Source organism: Mustela erminea, chromosome 19 (genome assembly GCF_009829155.1).
Source record: "Mustela erminea isolate mMusErm1 chromosome 19, mMusErm1.Pri, whole genome shotgun sequence".
Taxonomy (NCBI): domain Eukaryota; kingdom Metazoa; phylum Chordata; class Mammalia; order Carnivora; family Mustelidae; genus Mustela; species Mustela erminea.
The window spans coordinates 58,359,652-58,378,157 of record NC_045632.1 but is presented as its reverse complement, the minus strand read 5'-3'; the positions used below and the strand labels follow the sequence as shown (position 1 = coordinate 58,378,157).

The 18,506-nt window shown below is 54.5% G+C and overlaps 1 protein-coding gene across 1 annotated transcript in view; it reads left to right on the top strand.

The window, feature by feature from the left end:
- Nucleotides 1-17,216: 17,216 nt before the first annotated feature.
- LOC116578871 overlaps nucleotides 17,217-18,506 on the top strand; it is a 120,783-nt gene continuing 119,493 nt past the window's right edge. The window contains exons 1-2 of the mRNA XM_032323452.1: nucleotides 17,217-17,304; nucleotides 17,413-17,543. Of these exons, the coding sequence (XP_032179343.1) occupies nucleotides 17,217-17,304; nucleotides 17,413-17,543 (219 nt within the window). The remainder of the gene's footprint in view (nucleotides 17,305-17,412; nucleotides 17,544-18,506) is intronic.

The following is an 18,506-nucleotide window of genomic DNA, read 5'->3' as shown; positions in this document are numbered from 1 at the left end:
AAACCAGCGAAGGAAACTGGCTGGGTTCTCCCGCTCCTGCAACACGCATGGCGAGCCTGTAGCTCCCCTGGGGCGCGAGGTGGGACACACGACTGAACGGGGGCGTCCGGGGCTCAGTCACGGGGCCGAGGGGGGCCATCCGGGGGCTCAGCTGGGCTCCCAACTGGTCCCTGGTCCCCCACCTCACGGCACCTGGGTTCTGAGCAGGAGCTCCCCTAGGGGTCCTCCTAGACGTGTCTTTTCTAAGTCACTTACGGGTCCAAGAAGTCACAAGAGACATTTTTGAAAAATATAGTGACCTAAGTGAAAATGAAAAAATAGTACTTGTAAAAAATGGTGAGATGCGGTAAGACCGGTGCCTGCAGGGAATGTGCAGAAGCCGCTGTGAGGAAGGGGCGCCCAGGCGAGGGCGGGGAGAGGCAGAGTCCCACCTCCAGCACTCAGGGCCACAGCAGTCTTAGGGTCCGCCCACACTCCGGGTGGGGAGAGGTAGACGCGAGCAGAGCAACGCAGAGATGCCTTCCCAGAGAGCTTGTGGGTGGGCGCAGCTGTTGTGCTCTGGGAAACGCAGCCTGCCACCTCTTCCAGGAAGGCCTCCTTGTTATCCCCCTCAACAGTCCCATCTTGATGCGCAGAAGGGTTTAGTTAATATCTATGAAACCCACGTTCCTCAGCCCCGGCTGCACAGAAACCTCCCGTGGGAAGCTTGAGACAAACACCTGGTCCGGGACCTGCCCCGGAGATTCGGTCTTGCGTGGGCTGCCCTGGGGCCGGGCTATCTTTTAGAGGCTTCCCGGGTGAGTCTCTTCACAGCAGGGCCGTGAACCTCGGTGGTGAATGAACGAATTTACGGTTGATGCGTTGGGATGAAACGTTCTGGCTAAACAGGACCAGAACAGCAGTTTAGGAACCAAATATTTAGAAACTAAATATTGATAGAGCCGCACAGCAAAGAAAAACAAACAGGAACAGAGGAGTGTAGAAGGGATACACCCGCGGAGGAGGAGGCGAGGGGCGCTAACTAAGGAGACACCTGTTGCCGTGGGCGGTCGCGGCCTCCGCGGGGGACGTGAGCGCCAGGCGTGGGGTCTCGGAGCCCAGGTGCAGACCCGTGACCTGGGGACCAGATGAAAAGCCACGAGGGAAACCTTCCCCTGGGGGAAGACTGGCCCAGGCTTCCTGCTCTCCCGTGTCACTGTCACACGGGACACATCCCAACAGATGTGGGAAAATCTCTGCTCAACCAAGTCTGTTTTTTTTTTTTTTTCCCTTCCACAAATGCAGCAAACACTTTGAAAATGTTTCAAGATGCTTTGAGATATTTTTCTTCGTGGACTGAGCCCCTATAACTCGGGCTGCATTTCTGTATGTGAAATCATGCGTACAGACATGCGTAAGTGCACACGCATGCACACACTCTAATAGGGAAGCAAAGTTCCCTGGGAGACAGGTCTCTAGCAGCCTGCCATGGGGCTTTGCACGGAGCCCTGTCCTACTCACTGTTCCTTCTTACTGTGGCCGAACAAACAAATATATATATGCCATAAAAATACCTTAAGATCTGCTGTTTTACCCATTTTTAACTGCGCAATGCAGTGGTGTTAAGCGTAAGCACACTGCTGTGTTGCAAACCGACTCACTGCTCGTATAATCTACTCCACTGAAGACCAACCCTTTCATCCCACTGTAGAATTCACAAGCTCAGAAACGCTTCTCGTGAGATGCGTGAGGAAGTAATAATTCATAATAGAGTAGATGGTCGCGTCCAAGGCATCTCTGAAAACCACAGCTTAGGACCTGGCATTTAGCAGGTGCCTGTTGTAAATGTTTACGGACTGAATTAATTGTACTCGGTTGGAATGCAGAACCTGAAGTGTCGACACACAACAGAGATGTGTAAAATCCTCATTTAGAACTAAAACCAGAAAGACCTAGACTCTGAAGTCCAGCTCAGGAAGGAAGAAAACTTGTCCTGTCTTCTAAAAATCTGAACCCCGAAGAGCGTGCAGGGGAGCATAGAGCATGAAGTAGCCAGTCAGCGTGTGCCGCCCAGATGTGACCAACACCGACCTGTCCCCTGCGTGTCTGGGTACAGCGTTAGGGATGCATTGGCAATCTTCTGTATGCCTCTCCTGGTCCCATCGCCCCGGCTTCCTTGCCTAGGCTTGACCACCTCCTTGATGTGGACGTCTGCCATTCCCATGCGTGTTTTTATATGTGGCCACACATGGATTCTTCCGGAACACGCTACAAAGGCTGTTCTGCATGTTCTTATGCTGTATACAAGGGGCTTCCTAGTGCACTTTCATTCTGCAAATTGCTTTGCTGGCTTCCCACGACGCTCCGAGACGCACCTGGGGCTATCCCACAGCTCTGTCGTTGGAGCTGGCTGCGCCAGGGTGCCCTCCTGAATGACTCCCTTCGGCCTGTGGCGGGACCGGTGCATGGATGCTGAGCAGCCGTAGCTTGCGGGTGAAGCCCGAGGCGGACGAGAGCCAGCCGGGTTCTCACGGTGACTCATGCCCCGGAGTCTCTTCCATTGACAGTCGGAGGCCAGTGGCGGTTTGTTTGACCTTTGTGGGTCAGTCTCCCTCCAGATAAACTTTTTATTATTTTTTTTGTTAGAGCATGATTTTATCAAACGTTGACTCATTTCTCCCTGATCCGAACAGGCACGCTGGTTGCCCTGAGTGAGTGATTAGCTGGCTAGTTCTCCCACCGGCTGCAAGTGAGAACGACCCGGGAGCTCCCAGCAGGTCCTGCTGCCCGGCCCCAGGGCCAGAGATCCCATCGCAGCGTCTCCAGGATGGGGGCTGGGCACAGGGGCTTTTTAAAGTCTCCCCGGGTGGCTCTTGAATGTGAGAGAAGGCGGGGTGGGTGCCAGCTGCGCAGGGACGAGACCGCTCCCGGGGGAGTTAGCAGGCACTGGGCTCCGGGCTCCATGCTGGGGGCAGGGTTCGGCTCCAACCGTCCCAAGGCCATCTGGTCTTCTGAGTGACAAGGGTCGGCTGCCACAGTTGTTCGTGTGATGTGGACAAAGCCGCTGATGGATTGGGCCTTTTGCAGGCGGCCAGATGCTCTGGCCTGCGGAGGGGCCCTTGCCCCCGAGACACTGGTGGGGTGAGATGGGGGGTGGGGAAGCTCGCCAAAGCCCCAGGAGGCCAGACGACCAAGGGACGCGTCACAAAGGCCCGATCGGGGTAGAGCATCAGTGCGGCCTTTAAAACGCACACGGCAATCTCATTTGGGTCTTGAACCCCGAGGAGAGGGGGCAGGAGGCTGGAATTCCTATACTCATGCTGTTGGTGACCACGTGGGAGCCTGGGTGAAGGGGTCGGGCCACGTCCCAGTTAGCACACAGCAAACGGAGGAGAACTCCGCTGTTTGTTAAAGATCCCACGTACGGGACGTGACACACAGCCTGAAAGCCAGAGTCAATGCTGGGCCGTTCTGACCCTGAGCAGCCACCTTCCTGTCCCCTCCCTCTGGCCCCCGGTGCTCTCCGGGGACGGCTCCATGGTATGGGCGGGCGCGGGGTCGCCAAGCCTCTCTGCTGGCTTCTCTCGGTAATTTCCACCCACTGTGAGGAGGTTTTAGGTCGCTTTCCTGTCCTTTGCACAAATGACGCCAAAACACATCCTGGACCCCTCAGGCGGCCGTTGCACCTATAATATCTGTGACCGCAGGAAACAGACCCCTGACAAAAAGCCCTTTGGAGATCTGGAGCACTTTTAAGTTAGAAAAGCCGTCATCGCTGTAACACACGCTCCAGAAACTAAAGTCCAATGTGCCTGGGCAGGACGGAGTATATTCTGTAAAGATGCCTTTGCTGTTATTGTAAGAGGAGACGTCTGTATTTCGTCGAGATGTCGACTTAAGTGTGTGGGACACATGAACCGTGGGATGCTAGCAGGTGTACGAGGCCTCACGTGCCTACTTGCTATGGAAATTCTCATAATAAAAAACATAAATTTAAATAAAGCAAATATCTAGCCCAACAAGAATTCACAGACCCCTAAAAATAATTTTGTCTCCTCATTGCTCTAACATCTGTGACCGCAGACTGGGGCCCGTGGTGTAGCTCGTCCGCGAATGCCTGTTGTCTACGGCTGGGTTGGCTTGTCATCTCCCTCGTTGGAAAGATCCAAAGCCATGACGGTACTTGTATTTTGCTTTCCCCGTTTCGATCTGCGCAGACTGTGTCAACAGCCGATCAGTAGGTCCTGACCGATCCCTACCACGCGGTAGCCTCTCGTGCAGGAGGGGTTAGTGACCTCGAGAGACACGGACTTCCTCCAGGAAGCTCACGGCGCATGGGAGATGGGAGCCGAACACGTCAAACAGACGGTTCCTAGACTCGGGTACGAATAGGGAGTGTTGGAAGACAAAGAGCAGGTGCGATAGGCGAGCTTCATCTGGCTGCAGGCAGGGAGGCTTCCTGGAAGAAGTGACATTTCGGTTGAGACCTGAATGGTTAGTGGGAGGCGGTCAGGCCCAGAGAGCACTGCAGAGTCTTTTCGAGCATTCCAGAGAGCCCCGGCCCCCCCAGCTCCCTGCTGTCCGCGGTCCAGGCTCCGGGGGTGGGAAGGAACTCGCTGTCGAGCGGCATCGGCTCCCGGAGAGAGCGGCAGGGATGCCTGCCGGCCCCGCGTACCCTGCCCTGTCAGCAGCCGGCCCTTAACACGTGACTAATCTGCAGCACGTTTGATACGAAGTGCGGCAGCAAAAATAATCACCCGTCAAGGGTTCCGTCTTCCTAAAGACACGGCGATGATCGGGTTTCAGAGTGCGTGGACGGCGCGAACCCGGGAGCTCCCCCTGCAAACAGGGCATCCATCTCCCCTGACTGCCCGGGTCGGGCCGCGTCCGGCCACAGCTCGTATTTCCTGGACCTTTCGCGGGGGGGTAAACGCGAGGACCCCGGCCGCGATAAGGAGAGAGCGCGGAGCCCTGCATGGGCCCCGCCGAGAGCTCACGGTTCTGAGCGCTTCCCGGGTGCCAGGCACCACGCGCCGCGCTCCGTCTGCGCCGTCGGACTCACTCCCCCGGATTCCTGGATCCGCAGATCCCTCATGGTGAAGCCTGAACTTTCGACCCCCGCCCCGCGGTCTGTCGGCTCGCCCCGCATTCCTGCCATCGCCGCGGCCCTCCCAGCCCCCGGCCGGCGGGTGAGCACGTCCTGTGGCCCCGGCGTCGGCTCCTGCCTGGGTGGCTGCTACCCGGAGCCAGACCTACACCCTCCCGCACCGGCACCCACCGGAGCCTTTGTCTCACCGCGGTCTGCGGCCGGCCTCTCCTTCAACCTGCCCCCTTTCCTTCTAGAATTTTCTCCACGGTCACGTCACACTGTTGGGTTATTTCATCTGTAGCTCGGCATCTGTTTTCCTTCCCGGCTCCTGTGTTTCTCCTGGGTCGCTCTTTGCTGAGCGCCCACAGCGAGGCCCTGGGCTGTGATCTGGAATGGACGGATTGATGGTGGCTCTGGGCCAAGCCGCCCGGGCTTGAAGTCCAGCTCCGGCACTTCCCCGCTGTCTTCACTGACGGCTTCACAGTGTCTCATGCGGAAGGCTGGCTGGTCCACCCATGCCCAATGCCCATGACCCCTCTTGTCCTAGAGCAACCGGCACCACCCCGGCACCACAGGAGGTGGGTCCTGGCCAAGGGGATGTGGGCAGAAAGGACAGACGGGGTCCCGGGACCCGCAGTGGGCCAGCGTGGTCTGGAGCCCGTGACCCCAGGCGATCTGCCGCAGCCACACACGGAGATGGCAAGACTCGGGGCAATGGGGCCATCCGGCCCGGAGCACGAGTTCCCAGAGACTTAAATCCCTTGCCCCTGAATCCAGTAATTTCGCTTCTTGGGGCTGAGCCCGGAAACCATCTGAGACGCACACACAAGTTTGTGCAAGGATGGGGGCGGTTCATCACCGCGGTTACAAGAGGGTGAATTTAGGAGTCACGTCGGAGTCCAAAACGAGGGCATTTGAGCTAAGTTACGAGTAACGAGCCAGTGAGGGGAAGCCGCGCAGCCGTTGACCTGGATTTCCCTGTCCTCACGCAGAACCCCAAGACACCGCCTCACTCTCGGCGGCCATGAGCAGCGTGTGCCGTGCGGTGAACGTGGGCTCCTTGTGTGAGCCTCGGACGAGGCTCCCGTGCAAATAAGACACGTGTCAAAATAGGGACCGCGCCTCCGCAGGGACACGGCTGCTGATTCTTACCTTTCCATACTCGGCATTTCCCAAAGTTTCGACCATGGAAAAGTGTGTGACTGCTAGAAGACAGAGAAGGTTAGGAACATAACCACGCTACCAGAACGTGGTCATTCTGGTCACAAGCTGCAAGTTAAACCAGTCTTCTCATCTGGTATCTCTGAAGAGCCTCGAACAGTACGATTATGTCACCTTCTCAAAGAGTCCCGTGGACAGATAAGATGTTGAATGAGATCACCATCTTGATTAGTAAATGACTAACGTCCGTGGTCCTGAGAGGAAAGTCGTAATAAACACATGAGTAAATGAACGAGCTACAGCCGAGAGCTCCTGGGCACAGAGGCTCTCCTCCATGATCGGCCGTGATCCCACGCTGGGCCAGTGGGCCAGAAACGAAGCACCCCAGTGTCCTCACTGTGGAAATCACAAAAGGGGCCCTCCAAGAGGTGAGGCCACGCACCCAGTGTCACCCGGCTTGTTAGAGGCGTCTCCTGGGGCCCTGAATCCATGCCTTTCTGTGGCGACACTCCAGGATGGAGCGTGGGACCCATACATATCAGCTGGGGAGAGAGGCACTTCTCGCTGGTGGGGCAGCAGGGGTAAGGGGTGCTTGGTCACCGGGAACGCTGGCATTTGCGAAAACAAGGTGGTGAGCCTACCCACAATGGGGGTGCTGCATCCTGGGTACACCCACTGGGGGCCCACAGCCACGCAGCAGGCAGATGGCGGGCCCCGAAGACCCCGGGGTCGACCAGATGCACTGTCAGTGACACTGCTCGTGCTCAGCCTGATGCCCCCACCCCCGAGCCCTCCTCACGCCTTCGGCTCCGTAGGTCCTGCTTGTTTGCAGGCAGTCGTGTGTGGGACATTCTGTCCCCAGAGCGAGTCCTCGAGGATGGTCCCAGAGGAAGAGAGGCCTGAGGGCTCTTTCTGTCTCTGAGAGCATGCTCAGTGGAAACGCCGTGTGGAAACCCAGCGGGCAGCGGTGCATCTACAAGGTGAAGAGAGAGGCCTCACCAGGAAGTACCGTGCCAACACCTAGATCTTGGGTTTGAGGCTTTCAGAACTGTGAGAAGGTAGATGTCTGTGATATTCTATGGCATTTTGTGATGACAGCCCGAGCGGACTCCTATATCCCCTGCAGCCAGCAAGGAAGCACGTCACTCACTCAAGGGGGCCACCTGAGAGCCCCCCCACCCCGATTTTGAGTCAGTGTTGGTTGATGCACAGGCTGGAAACTGTCAGCCTTGACTCGTTCTGACAGTGCTGTCAGGCTGGGCCCTCAGCCTCTCCGGGTTCCCCACGCTCTGGAACCTCGTTCTAAAACCCCTCTTAAGCCCATGGGCTGTCCCAGAACAATCCATGAATTCCTTCTTTTCTGAAGTTAGAAATGTTTTCGCTGCAGGGAGAAATCCCCAAGTATTGAAATTCCACCGCCCCCCCCCCCGGTAGTAGAATATTAGTTTGAACGGACCTTAAAAGAGCAAAATGCTTTCACTCTTACAGTGTCTGGACGAGCAGAAACAGCAATGCGTGGGTCCCCAAGTGTGACTTTTCATCTCCTTTTATCCCCCTGCCCCCCTTGGCTCACGTAGATGGGAAGAGAAATCCAGGAGCGATTCATTCTCCAGCTTAGCCTGGCTCCAGCCTCAATGGCAAAATTCATGGATTCTATCCAAAACTAGATGAGGGCAAGGGCCCCCCGTTTGGGAGGCCGCCAGAAACACGGTTGGGATGGGGCTGTTCTGCCACTGTCCCTAGGTCGTGGGGAAATGAACATTGTTTTTATTTTGCCAAGGGCTGGTCACTTATCATAGGGGCTTGAGGGCCAAGGGAAGTTCATTCCTCATTGCTGTTTTGCTTTGCAGAGCTAAATTAGTAATGGAACAGCTTGGTCCAAGGGTTTTCTTCCCAGAATTTAATAAAAGGCACAGGTGTGGCTGAGGGGCACTCAGCCATGCGCAGCTCGGGGCGGCGAGGAGGGCTGGTTCCAAGAGCTCCTATCTACGCAGAATCAGTCTTGTTCTGATTTAAGACAAGCTCGTTGCCAAGTAGCAAAACACAAGGAACCCCTTTCTTTTGCATTTGGATGCTTTCTTGGGCTATGCATGTGTGTCGTTTTGTAATAAAGATCTAGTTGAATGCTTATTCCAAAGCATTTAGCCAAAACCAAGGGAAAGAGTTGAACGTGAGAAAAGAAGAAGTAGGCAGTGTAGTGGCATTCGTACACCCCAATTAGGATCACGGAAAGTTTGTTTCGAAGGATGGAAATAAATGAAGGAAGGGATCTGGTGTGACAGAGAGTTTCAGGGATCACCAGTGTCACCATCATCACCACTGACATCACCACCACCACCACCACCATCACCATCTTCCACACCACCGTCATCATCCTCACCACCACCATGTCACCACCACCACCATTATCACCATCACCACCATCATCACCACCACCATTATCACCATCACCACCATCATCACCATCACCACCATCATCACCACCACCATCATCACCATCACCACCATCATCACCACCATCATCATCACCATCACCACCATCATCACCACCACCATCATCACCATCACCACCATCATCACCACCACCATCATCACCATCACCACCATCATCACCACCACCATCATCACCACCACCATCATCACCACCACCATCATCACCATCACCACCATCATCACCACCACCATCATCACCATCACCACCATCACCACCATCATCACCATCACCATCACCACCATCCTCATCACCACCATCATGTCACCATCATCATCACCACCAACATCACCATCACCACCATCACCATCATCACCATCTTCCACACCACCGTCATCATCCTCACCACCACCATCATGTCACCACCATCACATCATCGTCACCGTTATCATGACCACCATCATCGTCACTATTTGACCGTTATTATGCACCAGGCATCATGCTAACTCGTCCAAGTCATTAGCACCTCCCTCTTATTTTTTTCCTTACGCTCTATTCAGTGTTTCTTCATGGCACTTACCTCACTGGGCATTACAGCACAGATTTATTTGGTTTTTGGTGTGTGTTTCCTCCACCCTATCCCGCCCAGAACACAAGCTCCTCCAGGGCTTTTGTTTTATTGGCAGCGGGACTCCCAGAACCTAGCCCAGAGCCTGTGAGATGGCAGGTGGCCGGTAAGTGGTAGGCGAATGAGGGAATAACAAGAAGGACAGTTCTGTGCGTTGGTGACGTCACACTGTCACCACAGAGATGAGGGGATGGCACTCGCTGAAGCGGACCAGCTCGCCCACATGTCTCGGTATAGAACAGGACTGAGCTGGTGGTTAATACACTTCTCACGTTCTTAAGCCTCTAGAAAACATTGTGCCTCCTCTTTGCCCAAGAATTAACAAGACATAGATGCTTCAAAACTTCTAAACCTCTGTCGATCTGGTTGTTTTTCTAAAGCAAGGAAAGGCATCTCCACTCTCCAAAACAAGAAAAAAAATTGTCTAAGGGTGGACGTCTGCTTCTTCGCTTGACGTAAAAACCAGAGCTGTGTACTCCAAAAGACTTAATTAACGAGTTGACAAAGTAAGGACCATTTGCCCTGAACCAAGGCGGGGATAAAGGTTGATTGACAAGGCTCTAATTCAACCCCAATTTATAATCTAGCAGTCTGAACTCTTTCAGGCCATAAAGGACTTTGATCCTAGACGTTGTGCTAATCATAGTTCCCCACCCCCTCCCCTCCATCTCTGTCTGGCTTCCCTACCTTCTGGGTGGGTGGGTGCTCTGGAAGCAGGGCTGCAGGCCTTGTTGAAAAGAAATTAGTTCCCCGCAGTGGCCGAATGAGTTGCCTTTAAAAATAACAACGGCCCGACATGGGGCCTTGAGATCCAATCTGGCCATGGGCTCCCTCCGTGGGGACTTCGTTTGCATAGAGATGCAAGCCAGATGGTTCTGAGACAAATTCCCGTATCTGTGATGATGGAGGAGCTGCCACTGCTTGGGGAGGGGGTAGGGGCGGGCTGATGGGGGGTGGGGCGCGCTGCTCTGTGGGACTCAGGGAATGACCCTCTCTAATGGTCTGTGGGGAGAGGATCCAAGTCACCCTCTGGGAACGGGTGCGGTGTGGTCGGAGGAGTGAGTCGTTCTCAGAGGGGTGGGAGTGCAGGGTGGCCAGCGGGCCATGCCCCGGGGGTATCCTCTCCCTGTTTGGCTCAGAGGTCCAGATAAGTGGCTCTAGATTCAGTGATTTCCACGATCAGGAGAATTTTTTTAATCTGGTGAATCGACCTGGGCTGACCAACTTTCATTGCACGTATTACGTCCTTGAAAAACATTAAAGAAACAGATGAAAGAGACAAACCCCTACCATCTACCTCTGTGACCAGTTACTTTATTTTGAAAAGAATGTCTTAACACACACAGAAACGTGAGAACATCATCACACACGAAGGATAGACCTTCTCAAGGCGGCGGGGTGGACGGTCGCGAACACGTCCACCCGTGCTCACGGGGCTCATTTCTCTCTTATCCTTTGGTGAAAACTCATGACAGATCCGCTGAGCCCAAGGCCTGATGTCTGAACGGTGAGCGTAAGGCCCTTTGGGCGGGCACAGTTAGGTTGGGGAGATTGCTAACTACTTACTGTCTACTAACGGGCTGGAGTGTCTCCTTTCATTCTTAAATGGGCCGTAGTGTGGGCAGCCGTTGTATGATCCGCCTGAGAATCCAGGGGCCTCTAGTGCACACAGTGGTCAAGATTTTTATTTTACTCAATGACCCTGGGGATATATTCTTTTTTTAAAAAAAAGATTTTATTTATTTATTTGACAGGCAGAGATCACAAGCAGGCAGAGAGGCAGGCAGAGAGAGAGGAGGAAGCAGGCTCCCTGCTGAGCAGAGAGCCCGATGCGGGGCTCGATCCCAGGACCCTGAGATCATGACCTGAGCCGAAGGCAGAGGCTTTAACCCACGGAGCCCCCCAGGCGCCCCACCCTGGGGATATATTCTTAATGCTCTTTCGAAATACTTCCATTCCGTGTTTCACTGAAGGAAGGGGGGGCCTGGTAAGCTGAGAGTTGTTTTCTCTTCGCCAACCACCCCAACGGCTTTGATGAGGTATCACTGACATGTAGAAAGTGTACGTATTTGGGGAGCAGCTGGGCGGTTCGGGGGTTGAAGGTCGGACTCTTGGTTTCGGCCCAGGTCTTGATCTCAGGGTCCCGAGAACCAGGCCCACCTTGGGCTCTGTTCTCAGCGCAGAGTCGGCTTCTAATTCTCTCTCCCTCTCCCTCCCCCTCGGACCCCCTCCTGGCTCTCACACATGTGCACCCTCTCTCTAAAATAAATAAATAATATCTTTTTTTTTTAAGTGTATTTATTTAAGGTATATAACCTGATGTTTTGATATAGGCATATGTTGTGAAATTTCTTCCTTCTTCTTTACTTATTCTCCATGATGGTCTGAAAGGTCTTTGTACAGATGAGCGAATGGTGGAAAAGACATTAAGAAAACATTACACATATAATTCTGTCCCAATTTGTCGTCTGGCTTAGAAAAGACGGAAGCTCAAACCCTCCCCTTTGCTCGCTGGTGCGCCAGAAAGTCCGTGGAGACCCAGCAGATGGGAACACACCCCAGACAGACAACAGGACGTGGTCAAAACGGGGTCTCCGGTCTCTTCCCGGACCGTGTCTCAGTACTCGGGTGTTGCGTCGTGCTTGCAGACCGCCCCACGCACGGCGGGAGAGGCACCCTGCTCCGGCACCACCTCCCGCGCGGCTTGTACACGGCGCACCCCCATGTGCTCTTGGAGAAGGACGGGAATTTGAGGCCGGGGGCGTCGTCAAGGTGAAAACCGGAAGAGTCAATATCGAGCACGACCCTTGTGTTCCCGGAGTGAGTGAGCCGCCTCTGAAAGGACCCGTGACCGTCCTGACAGTCAGCTGCATTGACACGGCCGCCAACCAGCGTGAGGACGATGACGGCTGAGCATAGTGACGGGAACGCCCCAGCCGATGCTGCTGCTCAGGGCCCGTGGGGCTCCCCCGCCTGGGCAGTGCTGGCTCCTTGCATGGGAGAGTGAAGGCACAGACACAGGTTGGTGCCCGTTTCCCACCGAGTCTCCTACTTGACATTAGGTTTGATGGGGGCTGTCCAGAGTTCCTGGTCCGAACACTCGACCGACCGACGAGCAAAGACCACAAGGCCAGGGAAGGAAAGTTCCAGGCGTCCACAGTCTTGCCCAAGACTCTAGGTGTCCAGCAATTTTCTCTTAACCTGCGGGGAGGGCGTCGTTGGGTTTGGCCAACATCACGAGTCCCACTATGACGCGGTCTTCACCCTCCTCTGCCCTGCTCAGGGCTGGGACTCCGTATGCCCGTGTGCAGCCGAGCTAAGCCTGCCTTCTGCCAGGACATTCCACGGGCCAGACCTTTTGCCTCAGGACCCCCGTGGCGGCCGCTGGGGCGGGGTGGTGGATGGAGTCAGGCCTTCCTCCAGGCGAACACCTGGGCCTACAGGCCTGCGCTCTCATTTCTGAGTGACCAGATTGTTGGGAAAAAAACAAATACCTGCTTTGTGCGTCTTTCTTTCCTTTTGGGGGGGTTCAAGAACGGTTGACATTGGACGTTGCCAAGACAATCAGAAAGTCTCCGAAGGAAAGGGGAGCCCATTGCCAACATTCAAAGCGGCAGCCAAGGTTTAAGAAGCTTAGACACCTAACCTGCCTTGATTTAGAACCCATTCAGGCTGACATTTAATACCCACTCGCCTGGGGGGCAGCTGTCTTGCAGTGTTTGGGGAAGGCTAAATGGGGCTGGAACGGCGGTGACCTCACCCGGAGCTTGGCGCCCCTCGGGTCTGGTGCCTTACTGAGCTCAGAGCAGCTCAGCTTGCGGAACTCCCAGGCTGGCCCCACATTCCCTGTGGGACTTGGAAAGCCCAGTGTTTATCCCTTAGGGCAGAATGGGGTGTTTTTGCTGGGGAGGGGTGCAGGCCCACCAAGGGAGATCCATACAGGCTACATAGCGATCTCTGGTCTGCCCGTGGAGAAGACACATGCACAGCTAGGCCAGTTAGAGCAGACCGGGGACCGGGGATGGATGCTCTGGGGAGTTTTGTTGCACATATTGTTTGATTGATGACAGCTGGTTAAAGAAAGCTCTGTCCATCACGGGAACTGTTCAGAGGGCTTCGAGGGCTGCGTGGGTGTGGACACCGTTGAAGGGTTTCAGAGGCTGGGAAGAGCAAGGATGGGCTGAATGAAGTCTCAGGTCTGACAGTCGGTCAACCCACAAGGAGGAGGACATGGTCACTGGCTTCTATTTAAGGGCCTCTGGGAGACAGTAAACCTGACCTAACTGCGGTTTCAAACCTTAAGCTCTCTTAACTAGCTGAAAAACACCAAGATTAGCAAGAGAGTGCGAAATGACTCGGAATTCTGAAGTGTTGCTACAGGGTTTGCGGTTTCTGAGTAGGAAGGAGCACAGTCTCCCATCCGTGACCCAGTGGGTCCTCCTGTATGCACGATTCTGACAGACTCGGACTGCCCGGCAGTAGCTGAGAGAGAAGAGCACATCTGGGAATTTGGGGGAGAAAATGATTTTTAATATGAAGCTCACAAAGGAGAGAAAAGTAATCAAAAGTACGGCAAAGGCCATTTTATTAGAGGACCAACAACTGAGCAAACTTTGGGAGATCGTGGAGAAGGGCCGGGTTATGGGTCATCAGTAAGATGTTACATCATGCTCAGTGGCCTCTGTTAACAGAGTAACATAGACCGTGTTTCATAGAGATCTGGCATGGGAGACGGAGAGGTAGTTCAGTAACTGCGAGTTTACAGTCCCGGTGGCAGGTGTATGGTTAAGATCCGCATGATAAAAGCACAATTCTGTATCGATGCGAAAAGTATAAATGGCTGAAAGAGAAAAACAAGCAAAGGGCAGGGCATAAATCAGCGTTTTGCAAAAACATCATACAGGTGGCCCATCTGCATGGAAAACAGGCCTGCCGCGATAAGTGATCAAACGCAGGCACACGTTTGAAGAGGAGACATGATTTTTGTCTGCCAGATTGGCCAAAATTGAAAAGACCAAAACATTCCTAGTTCGTGGGGCTGTTGGGACGGGGTCCTCTAAAGCGTGTTGGGATTGCATTTTAGAAAAGCCAGTGTGGCGCTTTTTATTAAATTGTCATCCCACCGCTTATCAACTTTATCTAGAAATTCCATTCCCAGCAATGGTCGGCCCCACTCAGAACTGAACACAAAGACTGGTGTTCACGGATCGTCCTCGAACCTCGAACTGTAAGACATTAGAAACAGCCCACACTCCACCGGGCTGTTCGCGCGGTGGAGTACTCGTGATGAAATATTATGAAAACACCTAAAACGACATAACTCTGTGAAGCGATGTGGACAAGATATTGTGAGTAAGGTAGTGTGGGTGAAGTATTTTGTTAAGGAACAAAGGAAGTTGCAGAATTGTATACGAAATACGATCCTTTTGGTATAAAAAACACTTAGTCCGTATTTATACGGAACTCTGAAGCTGTTCGCGATGGTTAGAGCCGCTGTTCTCTCCAGAAACGGGGCCCGGGAAGAGGGTCTTTTAACTTGCTGTTGTCTTCAGCTTGGGAAATTGGTTGTTTTCTTTGGGCCGGGCACTCTGCCAGGTTCTTACAAAGATGATCTAATTTCATATTCACCCACACCCTCCAAAGTTGACCCTCCGTACCTGCGGTGCAGAGTCGTTGCACAACCCGTCACCAGTTAGTACGTGGCTCAATCAGGATTCAAATCCAGATCCATATGCCCCCAGAATTGGGACTCTCAGCAATTCATCCGTGTGTCCTTGCATCCATCCGTGCATCCATATGTCCATCTGTCTGTCCATCTGTACGTGCATCCACCATCCATCATCGATCTGTCTGTCTGTACATCCATCCATCCATCCATCCATTCATCCAATACTTAAGAGGGTCTTTTTTGAACCAAAGCGTGCTACACCTTTTTGTTTAAAGAGGTGATTGCGTGTAGAAAGTTTGTACGACGGGGTCACATGTCGAATGCACAGGGGTTGGTCCCTATTTGGATATTCACAGGCATAAAGGATGAAAACTCTATTTTTCAAACCTCAGACATGGAAGCCCCAAGCTGGAGCTGTTGTGCCTTTGTGACATCTATTTCCTAATGCAGGAAAGTCCTAGGACTTGAAACGATCGGGAAATGGAAGTCCAAACCAGGAGGCATGAAAAGGGCTTTTTGTGATCAGCAAGAAGCCTAGGCGGAGGGGGGGGGAGTCAGCAAGAAGGACTGAAAGAAGTTCAGGGAGGCAGAGAGATGCCGGGGCCTCTGGGCTTGGGGAGGACAGTACAGACCAGTTCAGGAGGTGGGAAAGACAGGACTGGGAGGGGGACAGAGAGACAGGGTGTTGAGGAACCCAGGGCTCCCTTAGTAGACCCGAGAGCAGAAGGACTGTGCTCCCTGCCAGGGTGTGGCCCAGCGACCTGGGACGTGGTCTTCGGTGCAGAGCTAACCCGTGCTGGGGCTCACTGAGCCAACCGTCCCCTCTGCACCCCAGTTTGAGTGCCGTTGTGGCCGCCAGGCCCCAGGGAAGCTCTGGAGAAGGACTGGAGTGTGAGAGCCACCTCCACGTGACTCGCCGCGTCTATCTAGAGAGAGGGCGGGGGTCTCCTTCCTTCCTTCCTTATTTATTTTTTTTAAATATCTCCGGGGAATTCTGAGGTGCAGCCCGGTCACGAACAGCGTCCTAAATGCCTCTGAAACACAACCCTTTTTAATATGATCACCCGTTCACCCGTTTTACAATCTTCGGGGGGCAGGTTTCTTAGACGGGGTGGCCGTTGGGGAAACCCGGTGCGAGGGGGGCGGCCGGGCTTCCGGAAGCGAGATGCCCATCTGGACACAGCCGCGTGCTTGGACGTGAACGTGGCTGAGTCGCTGCGCTCCCTGGGCCCGCGGAGCCTTCTTGGGAGGATTTGTCAGAACCGTTCACGCCCGACGCCGTGGCCGCCCCAGTGGCGGTGGGCGCTGGTGGAATGAATGAATGAGCAAATGAGGCCAGACTTAATCCTGAGAGGCTGCTCCCCGGCCCGCCTTCCCCTTTACAGCTGTGAGAACATTCAACGCGGACCCCTAGAAGCTAAGGCAGCTCCTCCCAATTCACGGGGTGGGGGGGCTGGCGGGCAAGCGCGTGCCGCTGCCGTGTCTTCAAAACTTCATTTTCGAAAACCTCAGAATCTACAACCCTAAAACCACTCTTCTCACCACGAGGCTGGAGCCTCACCAGCCTGTTTCACCTCCTCTTGAACTTGCCAGTTGGACCGGCCCGAAGGCAGCAGGTCGGCCTTCCCAGGCCAGCCCACCTTTTTTGCCATTTTGCCGTTTTGCAGGAAGGGACCTGGGGCCTGACCAAGTCACACACTGTCTGATTTGAGCTTTTCCCCCACGAATAAAATTCAAACCATTAATCAGATGAGAGACTGTTTTCTTTTTGCCCCTGACCTCAAGTTGCTTTGCCCTCGCATCTGTCACCCTGGGAGTTGTAGCCTCCGGGGAGAGGGCTCGCTCGGGCTTTTGAAGTTGGCAGAGAACAGATAAGGCTAGGGAAGCCGACGACATTTGCTTTATGCAAGCGGGCACGAGGCCCTGCGCAAAGCCGGCCCACGGGGACCCGTGAGCCTGCGGCCGAAGAGTCGGGAGGTTCTGTGTCTGCTCGCCTCACCGCAGTGTTCGCGGAACGTGCCCGGAGAGGGGTGACATTCGTCCTCTGTGTTACTCTGCAGTTCACACCCCCCACTTGCCCACCCTGATGGGTTTATGGGCAGTGACTGTCTGGGGGAAAAAATCTCGGACAGAGTTCAGTAGCTGTTCCTTACTCTAAGATCAAGTTCAGCAAGGTGAGCGGGAACCGGCAGCCGAAGGACAGACACCGGGCACTCCCCGAGGGCCGGCGTGAAGTGCTGGAAGGTGGCCCTGACCTTACATGCAGGTGACCCTGTGTGCCACCAAAAAGAAGAAAAAGTCTGGAACCACAGTCAGCCTCTGGGATTTGAACCCAGGGACTGGGGAGGGTTTGGGGCACCACCGCTGCTTGACATTGTTGTGGGATGATCTGTGGTGTCTGGTTTCCAGAACGTCATGGTGTCCACCACCGGAGCTTCCTTGGATTTGCATCTGAGCGCCGAGGCTGGTCCTGGTCCTTGTGTTGGCTTTGTTTGCTCCTGGGACCGGGCCCCACGTGCCGACGCGTCCAGAAGTGGCTAGAGCCCCGTGGAGAGCGTTCCCGTCCCAGAGCAAGGCGACGCCTCTGGTGAGTGCTGGCTCTTACTCACGCAGACTCTGCCACAGTCCTGCGCCTTCTAAATCCATGTGGGTTTCAGGTTCAAGCCTCTCCGGAGGGAGGTTCCTTTAGCTTACGAGCCAGGCAGCCCACGGTTCTCTTCCAACGAGAGCTCCACGCAGAGAACCCGGGTCTTTCGGAGCGTGGAGACCCCGTCCCGAACGTTCCCTGAACCACGTGGGCGGTCAGAGGTGCTGAAATGTGGTCTCTGACCTTGAGGGGTCATCTCTAATTGACTTTGTTTGGGTCCCAAGTATCAAGTGCGCAGACACAAAATGAGACACGTTTAGGGAGGCAGGATGGGGGGGCTGAGGATTTCATGGAAATGCCTGCCTGGGCTTCAAGCCAGTGACCTCTGTAGGAGCTTCATAAATGCGCCGGCGCTGGGACCCCTCCCCAGAGGCTCCAACCCAAGGTCCAAGCATCACACCTGGAACAGCTGTGCTGGGCGGGCCCCGAGGCAGAGCCTGCGTTGAGAAGGGTGGCTTAGGTCGAAGCCATCGACCTCCTAAAGTGAATAAGACCACCTTGTCTCAAAGGTGGGGGCTGAGTAGATCCTCGTGCCTGGAGGAGGAAAGCCCCTACAGGGAAAGGGGCCAGCACTGGGAATGCCCAGGTGTCCGGGGGCCAGGCCAGCTAGTAGTCCGGTCTGAACGCCACGCAGAGTCACAGACATCCTCCTCACAAATCACAAAGACAGCCTCCCTCGTGACCTCGTACTCCAGCGGCATTTAGAGATTGTCGAGAAGGGCGCCCTGGCATGGGGCCGGGACCAGGCAAAGGGGCAGGGCTGGGATGCTGTCTGGCCCAGCTGGAAGGCACTGGGCAGACCACACATGTGTATCGTGCCCAGTGCCAAAGGCCATTCTTTCCCGGGAGAAGGGAGGCTGTGGTCAGTGCAGAGAGAGATCACCGTCATTCCCTGTGACTTTG